This window comes from Aethina tumida, chromosome 1, assembly GCF_024364675.1.
Source record: "Aethina tumida isolate Nest 87 chromosome 1, icAetTumi1.1, whole genome shotgun sequence".
Taxonomy (NCBI): Eukaryota; Metazoa; Arthropoda; class Insecta; order Coleoptera; family Nitidulidae; genus Aethina; species Aethina tumida.
The window spans coordinates 64,465,921-64,475,739 of NC_065435.1; the positions used below are offsets into that span (position 1 = coordinate 64,465,921).

General features: G+C 31.2%; 1 protein-coding gene across 2 annotated transcripts; it reads right to left on the reverse strand.

Moving 5' to 3' along the window:
* Positions 1–501: 501 nt before the first annotated feature.
* Positions 502–8,634, reverse strand: LOC109609240 (protein EFR3 homolog cmp44E). Of its 2 annotated transcripts, XM_049970722.1 has the most exons (13): positions 8,367–8,634; positions 8,213–8,302; positions 7,212–7,416; positions 3,982–4,132; positions 3,677–3,925; positions 3,468–3,619; positions 3,114–3,328; positions 2,616–3,048; positions 2,328–2,552; positions 1,819–2,269; positions 1,332–1,376; positions 901–1,059; positions 502–843 (listed from the first exon to the last, which is right to left on the reverse strand). In XM_049970722.1, the coding sequence occupies exons 2-13, from the start codon at positions 8,295–8,297 to the stop codon at positions 715–717; spliced, it is 2,499 nt and encodes an 832-aa protein (XP_049826679.1). In that variant the 5' UTR covers positions 8,298–8,302; positions 8,367–8,634; the 3' UTR covers positions 502–714. The 2 variants fall into 2 exon arrangements, with proteins under 2 accessions (XP_049826679.1, XP_049826680.1); XM_049970723.1 differs by lacking the exon at positions 1,332–1,376 and having other exon boundaries at positions 8,367–8,632.
* Positions 8,635–9,819: the final 1,185 nt, after the last annotated feature.

Here is a 9,819-nt window from a genome sequence, read left to right on the forward strand (position 1 = left end):
AATCGACCAATAATTATTTATATTGTAACACGTTCAATATTTGAAAAATAAAAATATTGTAAAGGGTAAATGAAGATGTTACTTAATGAGAATAAAAATGTAAAAAATGGCAAATATATTTCTTGGATTTTTTGCAATATGCCGTTAAGAAAATATCGACATCTCTAGGAAAATAATTTCCCTTTGTAACAGTACTTCATTATTCATTTAATTTGTCTCAAAATTATTATTTATAAAATTGATGAATTTTTCAGAGGATGGAAGAATAAAAGTAATAAATAATTCCAAAATATAAAAAATATTATTTTAATTCATTTCTTAAATAGTTGAAAATTATTCCAACTGTTCGCATGCAGTTGAATGGAAAGCATCAAGATAATTTATATGAATGTCAAAATTTTGAGTTAGAAATTTGGTTTTGTCAAATGCACAAGATATATATCTGAATGATTCAATATCCCCGTTACAAAATAACAGTTTTTTACAAATAAAACTAGAAGATCAACTTTAATAAAGTTTAATTCTCAGGACGCAACAAAATATTAAAATATGTCATATAATTTTCCTAGAAAAATAGATAACACAACTATTTACTTGAACAAATTATTTTACATACCTGGAAAGGACCATCACTTTATGTTAACAGGAAAATCAAGATTATAGGTATATTAGATAACCTTAACACTATAAAGACAACAAACAGCATGGATTAGCTTAATAAAAGAATAACTCTGGAAAGTTTTGCTCATACGTGGGTTTTTCTGTAAGTTTTTCTTCGGAGGAATGCTCGCTAACACTCAGTGACTTGAAGATCTCGTTGAGTTTGCTTTGTAGAACGTCATGCTGAAATATGAAAGTTGTTAACAATAATTACATTACTGAACTATCAATAAATCATACTTTCGGTTGTGTCCTACGTACTAGTTCCGAGAACGTTGCCGTTCTGAATGTATGACTTAACTGCTTTCTTCTCTCGGCTTCTGCTTCTTTACGCACCTCTGGAGGTTCTGTCAAAACTTTTTTCATACTTTCAAATGTTAAATCTTCCTCAGGCATTTTCTGAAATATAATTAATAAATTGTAACAAATTATAATCTAAATTAAGTTAAATAATTTAGCAACATTCAGTCAAGAGTTGTTAATACAGAAAAACGAAGATGAGTTAAATGAGACAAGCAAATACATAAAAATGCCGCATTAGTAACAAACATCACATTCAGCGAGATTCAAGTTAAATTATTTAAGAGGATAAACTCGATTGAAAAAATAAAACATAACATGATATAGTTAGTGTTAAAACACATAAATAAAAAATATAATTAATGATCGACCTCAATTGGGTTAAGTACCACTACTCGTCTGGACGAAAAGGCAGCCTGCAATTAAAAAATTATGACCGTCTCTAATGTATAATTGATATGTATGTTGTTAATGTATTCTAAGTATCAATACTCCACAAAAGCAAAGCTACTAATAATGTACGTATGATTATACTGAAAAATTCGTAATAAAAATACTAAATAAGTCTGATATCAGCGAACGCTTATAACAATTGTAACTATTATATACTTATTTTATCTCAGTAAATATACAGGTTTGGATTATGAAAGATTAAAAAAATATCCAGATTTTATTTAGACAAAAGATTTTTTTTCATCAACTAACAACCTGTTTTGAAGTTTAATTATTTAAAAAACACTAAAAAGCATGGGTAAAAAGTTGTTTCCAATTTTATATTTTCTTATCGGTTTTTGGATCTACTAATAAGTGAAATACGTTTCCATCATTAACTTTAGAAAACATGAAATTTTAACTTACCCGTTGAACACCTGGAGAACTTGCAGCACTGTCCACTTCCGTGGCTGGCAGTTCTACGATGCTACCCCTAGTGCAGTTCTCCATCCAGCTGTGACGGTGAGGAGCGGACAACAACCCGGGTCCTCCAGCACCGTAAGGTGAGGTCTGGGCCAGGCGGGAGGGATCAATTCCGCCACTTTTCAGATAATCACAAACAGCCATTTGATCAACCATTAAGTGCGGAAGTTTGTTGGCCGCTTCCAATGAATTACCGTAGTGCATTGACATCATTTCTGGTAGTAAATGAGGTGCCTCGTTTCGTCGATTAATCACGATTTGATTGGCATAGTCTGAAAGGGGCTGAATACACACCACTGTAGGTATGAGGACAAGAAGACCGATGACGAGAGCGTGGAGGTTGAATTTCTGCGCGGTGGTCAGCGTCGTACTGTTAAGAGCTAGACATTGAATTCTGTAAAAGAATAATCAATAATCCTTTCTTAATTATAGCCTTCCATATGACTACTAACCCAAGTAACAATTGCAACAAATCAATAACAGTTTCGGCGCTTGCCAGTTCAACGCACAGAAGTGCCAATGTAGTGTATACTGCTTCTATATTATCTGGAGTATTGCTTTCCATTTGTAAACTTGTGTAGAGGGCGTCATAGATAGTAGGACCGTGTTTGTTGATGAATATTAAGTCAGGACGAGACGATTTTTCTAAAGTCAATTCGAGTTCACTAACGTTCACCCTAAAGTATTATTTTCATTTCATCAATGCATACTGTAATAAATTATTTTTAACCAATACTCACGTGGGTTTGTTGAGCTTCTCCAAATTATGATGTCTATCAATTAATGTATGTAAAATCTTTTGTACCAGTAATCTCATATCCGGATCTGGAGCTAACGACATTCTCAATAATGGTTCTAGGAACGACAATGGGAATGTGGTATTTAAATGAATCGTTTGATACTTGGTGCCGACCTTCAATAAACTTTTTAATAAAATATTTTGCAACAAATTGTCAGCAGGAGTTTGATTGTCCACCAAGGGGAAAGGAATTTTGCTCATTATAAACATCATAATCTCGATCTTTTGATAATCAGGAAGATGATTGGCAAATTCGCCTAGTGCATTTATAAGTGCTTCCTGATATTGTTTTTCATCCGATTGACTAGCTCCTACTCGTACAGAATCTCTTAGGTGACTAAGTAATGAATTAATAATTTCAAGAACTGACGGACCTGAGAATTAAAATTTGGAAATAATTTCCAATCAAATAGATTAAGTATTATACTATTGTTCTTACCGACACTTTCTCCTGCAGCTATCGCAATGATTTTTGACAGAACTCCGGCAATGTTGGTTCTGGTTGTAGGACTAGATTTAGCATTTTCATCCAGATGTGCCATTAGAGTTTCTACAATAGTATATGAGTACTGAGCCTGTATGGAAAACATTATGATGCGGAACGTGTGGATTGCAAACTGATTTGGGACCCATAACTCATGTAGATCGAAATGCCTATAAAATAAATGTGATTCTGTTTTCTGTACACATAGTTAAGAGTTTGTGGTAAAACATTTGAAACCTCATTTACTGGAGCATTTCAAAATGTATTTATGCTTGTTGGATTTTAATAAGAAGATCAAGTACAACGTACCTGAGGACTGGTTGAAGAACTGCCCGAATATGACCGAAGGAAGCTTTTCCGACCAATTCTCTCATGCACGTTTCGGCCAACATGGGAGGGTCAGCTGTATCTTCTGGCGTTATATCTGTTATTCCCGATTCCTTGGTGTGAAAACCTGAATCCTAAACACCGAAATGAATAAACGGTACAAACTTATTTCCAATTAAATGTTTAATTACCTGCATATTAAATAACAAACTGGGAACAATTTTGTCCATGTGAACCGGTTCCCAGATATTCTCCACCAGGTCGTCGGAGACGGTTTTTCTAACTACGGCCTGTAATCCTTTGATCCCCGCTATTCGAATTTTGTTTCGAATTTCTGGTTCGTCGCCGCTGTGACACATGGCCGAGAATTTGCTCACGAAGAAATCGTATCTTCTGTGATAAGACGGTGTGTCCTCTTCGATGTTTGCAAATTTAACGAACTGTCGAATGTAATATTAAAAAATTGTTTATATACAGAAATCGTCAATTTTCTTACTGATTGTGTTGCGAGTATTTGAAGCTTGGGTTCGGTGGATTCGAGAAGTTTTTGCACCATTTTCAGGAAACTCTCGACGAACAGATTGAGAGTTGGTGCATGACAAGCAAGCAGTAGTTGATCCATCGCCTCCATCGCAATTATAACGAACCTGAGACAGGAGTTATCGTTTTTTTTGTTGCAGTTCACTAACCTATTGATTCACTGACTGCGTTGCATGTGATGTAAATACACCATGAATATTTAATAGGCATCGATTTTTTATTCTTTTAGATATAGACTCTTTTTAAATTTGATGAAAATTAAATTTTACTATTAAATAAGATAATCAATTATCAATAATCATAATTTTTATTATAATGGGGATGTTGAATCATTCAAAAATTCATTGTAATAATAAATTTAAATGGTTTTATTCAAGCATCTATATTCTGAAAGATGATAAAACTATGCAGCATTTGGAATAGTATTGTAGCCGATTGTTGAATGAATTGTTGACGCATATAAAAATTCAGAGGGTTCACAAGAATTTTTTTTAAATATTTGTCTCGTATATTTATATTTTAAATGATTAGTAATATCTAAATTTTATGATTTATTAAATTAAATAATTAAATATAATTTTACATATACAGTGATGGTCATTATTATAGGAATACCTATTGTATTTTATGAAAATTCTTAAAATATCAATTTATTAATGCTGTTTTATACTATATTTTAAAAACTAATCTTTTCTTACTCCTCTCAGTTGGACTGAATATAAATTTAGCAACTATAATTTTGAAAATAATTTTTATTTATTAAATATCTAAAATTTAGTTTAACATTAATTCTTTGCCAACATTTTTATTTTACAGCCACAAACCTTATTCTTACTGTCCTTGATTAATTTCAGTCCCATTTCCTCTAGGTTGGTTTTAATTTGGGGCGTCGATAAGAACAGAATGTTTCTTGACATTCCAATTATCCAGTTATTGGTTTTCTTTCAAGTCTTTTGAACATGTCCAATATTTCTCTTAGTTACCACTTGTCCGATTTCTCTAATCTTTTAATTATAGGGGAAACGATTGACTTATTTTGCAGTAAACTCTTAGCACTCTGTAATTGTTTCTCTTGGTCTTGGTAACGGCGAATTATATAATTTTTCTTACAGCGTATGACACATTCACTACGATAAATATAATAAGCAGAAATTCACTAGTAAATAATCGAGTGAAATTCACACAACAATAACAGGAATAAGAATAAACATTATATAGGGTGATTCATCTAATTTGTTCATTAGAAGTTTATAGAGAACGGAACAAGATATTCATTTGATAATTTTATAGCAGTTATGACTTGTGAGTGTAGTGGGTCAAGAATGGCATTTATTTAATTTAAAAATTTTAGTAAATTATTTTTTATATTTCTAAACTAAATATAATAATTAAATAATTATCAGAACATATGGGAAAGTGAACGTGATTTTTATATTTTTGATAAAATCTCAATGTTTGGTAAAACTTTTATGTATATGCTTAGACCAATCAAAAAGTTTATTCAACAACCTGCATTCCATTTAAGACAACAAAGTTATTGATGTTTTAAAATACACAAAATTAAATACAAATAACAAACACCCTGTATAAAACTTAAAAGTACCACTAATGGCTCCTTAGTTAACGTGTATGTCAAAAATAAACTCCAGCATCAATATTAACCACTTTATGGATCTTTTAGTTATATCATTAATCTGTTAAAATTTTTTACTCAAAAACTATTGGATTTAAGAATAGGACATAATGTAGTCACTTTATTTGGAATTGCATACAGAAAAATATAAAGGCTCTTCTATTGAAAATAACAGAAACAAAATTTTACAAAAAAGTAGTTAAAGTCAAGTTAATTGTTATAAAAATTTCAAATAAATATCTTTTTCTGTTCTCAACAAACTTCTAATGAATATGTTAGGCGAATCACTCTGTATATTTTGGCGTCCAATTTGAGTAGTACAGTAAATATATTTAGTAAGTTGCTATACAGTTCAACATGAAACCTCTGAATTAAAAAAAAAATCAGTAAACTTAACAATTCTAACTTGAAATATATTATTTATGAACTGTGTACAGTAATTATAATATACAGGGTGTTCGGATGGGCGCACCCCACCTTAAAGGATCACATTCTTAATGCAAAGATATGTAAAATGTTAATTAAAAAATTCTTGTCTGGTGGGCCATGATAAACTGGATATTAATGTACTGTCAATATACTTCTTCTCGTCATTGAGTTATCTAATAGTGATATCAATGACAGTTGTACATTCACCTTAAAAAATTCACATTTGAAAATAAGGCCTACTTTACCACTGCTCACAAACATGCATTCCAATTGGTCAACATTAACAACCTCTAGCTATTCAGCTATTGAAGCTACAATATTATTATTAATGCTTGATATGTGCACTTTCGCATAAGGAATGTATGTCAAAGTGCGCGGATATCCATACATCATGTGAACTGAATAATACCTTTATTTCAATTAATTATTTTATTCAATATCCGTGAAGTGGTATTTAATTTCATTCACGATCCCGCTTCAGTAAAACAATTGACGAACGAATCACCCAGAAGATATTCAGAAAGTGAAGTTTCATTCAAATCAATCAAGTATGCTTAGGTTAAAATATTTACTACTTTTAATTTAAATCACTGATGGTAGGTATTCAAAACAACATTAACAAATGCTTTTAAGCAGTTATGATTTATAAAAGTTTTAGTTTGTGTTATAATTTTGGGAAAATGTAACAAAATCATCAACTCTAAAAATGCCATAAAAATATTTAAACAACTGAAAACTATTAAAAGTTATTCAGGACAATTTAATGTTCATCATTAAACAACTGATAAATAAAATTGTTTATTTATTAGTACTAGTTGTATATTTTAACTACTGCCTATTATAATAATAAAACAAAAAACATTGTAGTTTATTTTAAATTACATGTAATATGTGACTAATGTATTTATATTTGCATATATGCATTAGGAAATCATTATATACATATATATACGTCATTATAATTTTTGTAAATAAGATGTTAGTTTGTCATTATTCCATTAATCAATTAATGGTAGCAATTCATAATACAATAAACCTTGCACAAAAATAAAAACTATATAAAATTAGCTCTGTACAAAGTGCACAATCCTGAATAGAGTGTCTCAAAAATATTGGTTACTCACTCATATTTCTTTCTGTAGATATCCCTAGCTGCCTTTTGATATAAATACTCTCCAATTCTGTCCAATTTTTCGGGTGAGCTAAGGGAATAATAAGTAAGCTTTTCCATATTCGATTTGACGAGCCCATCTTGAGGGTTCACTGGGAAAATATTGTCGACTAATCTTTTGTAGCGGGGCCTAAACGCACTACAACATCCACAGCAACCTAAAATTCAAAAGAAACCAATAAATAAATTAAAAATTCGAATATTGATTAGTGGACTTTACCGTTCCACATCTCTATTTTACTAAACTAAAACTAGTAAATAAAATAATCATAGTTTGCCATTGAAATGACAGGTAAACTTAACCTTATATTTTATTCATTAGCGGTGTTGCCCCTTTTAAAGAATTTGTGCACTTTAAACAAAATAATGAAAGACTATGTTAAATATGTATAATTTTTTTGCCTCTGTGTAAAAAACAATTTAATTACAACTTTATTTAAATAACACTTGTACTTTACAGTAAGTATACACTCACATATATCAATACAACATTGGCCAAATGTTCTTAAACCATTACTGACTCTCAGCATTTTTCTTCTTATTCCATGAAAAAATATATTTATTCTTGGGGGTAATATAATTATAATTAATTAAGATCAAAGAGCACATTCCTACTTTTAAATATAATCAATAAATACTAAAAAATAATCCTCACACGAGGAAGATAAGATATCATTAAATAATATCTATACTTAGTTAGATATCGATAATATAATCATGCTTTGTTATCAACTTTAGTACACTTTTAAAATTTCAAATCCAGCATTTAAATTGATAAAAATTTGGCAACAGCACTTGAGCACGTCGCCATCTCTGTTGTGCGATGCGTAATAAAATAACACGCTTGATATTTAAATTTATAGATGGCGTAGCCATGAATAATATTAATGAATGATTCTGAATTAATTAAATTTGGATTTGTATTGTGTGACAATAATATCCGGCAATACTCACAGCCAGGGTCGGTGCATTTCTGAATGAACGTATCGACGATATCCGACAATTCCGGAGCATCGAAACAGCACTTTACCAAAGACATCGTAACTAAATTCAACAAATACAACAACTAATATTATAAATTGACTTTCTTTAGATACACGAATCTCACCGAGTTACGGTCTCTACTGCGGTGCTTTCTCTTAATGGTCAATTTAACCGATAATCGGACATTGCAATTCTAATGTTGAAAAACCGTAAAACGAGCGTGTGCCATTAAAGCTTTCCAATTAATACCTAAACGAGCAATAATCAAAGATCAGTTTGCACTTTATACTGGGCATATGATCTCTCGAATAACTGCATTAAGTATGACGACGTTCCGTCGGAGCGTCACATTTTAATTTTACTGGAAAAAACGGCAGTGAAAGCGCAGAGCGACGCCGTCACGACGCCACAGCGTCGCCGTCTCGTAACGACTGGATGCTCCGGTTTCGGTGTAACCTAAATTTTCGCGGTGGATGGCGCATGTCTCCAATTGGGGGTTGAATACATATCTGGGAGGATAGCAAAAAGCGTGTGTCGATGTGTGAATGATATATTTTATTAAGCTCGACGATGACGTATTTCTACGTATTTAACTTTTATGACATGGATTTGTTTACATAGGGGAGATTAGGGTAAGTTGAAGACGTTAAGCAATATCGTAATCAGTTAAATAATTTTCTCCATATAAATTTTAATAAATCTAATAAAAAAATTAATATAAAATACGAATATATATATATATATATATATATATATATATATTCCCTTTTTATTTTCTGGATTAATACTTCATTTACTTTTTTCCCATATTTTTGTTTTTTAATTTAATACTAGATCTTGAATCTACTACTAAAGAATGATTGTATACAGGGTTTTCGCAAATTTTAACCGCATGTTGTTGCATAGGTAGTGGATTTCTCATATTTTTTTTTAAATGGATTTCTTATGTAACAGTGAATATGTGGTTAAAATTTTTCGGATAACTTTTGAAACACTTTGTATATAGGCAGTGATTGTTTTATTAACTTTTATGAAGTTGGCCACAAAAAGATAAAGAAATGAAAAACATTATGCATGAAAAAAAAAAAAATAAAGTTTTTGTTTACAAAAACTATTGCGATGCTTGCATTTGATCCACAAGCAACAACGATTGGAGTGGATAAGATCTCACGGGCGGATGAATGGAAATTTGTACTTTTCAAAGATGAAAGTAGAATTGGGTTATATTGGGTTGCTCGTCGAATTCACCTTTAATACAGACGAGTTGTTCCACGAAATCATCAAAGAGTTCAATGATTTTACGCATTTCATTATGGTATGAGGAAGAATTTGTTAAAATACCTGTATAGAAGTGTACATGTCAAAACTAGCTGACCCGTCTGATGGACGCAAGGGACATTGTTATTACCAAATTTTCAAGTTACTATAAGTGAGAACTTCGTTTTTGTTGATAATGCTCGCTGAGAAATTGCGCTCGGATGGCTTAAAACGCTGGGCATTGAAACTTTACAACTTTCTCCGAGGTTACTTGACCTAAATCTTATCGAGAATGCATAGGACATGCTAAAACGGCTGTT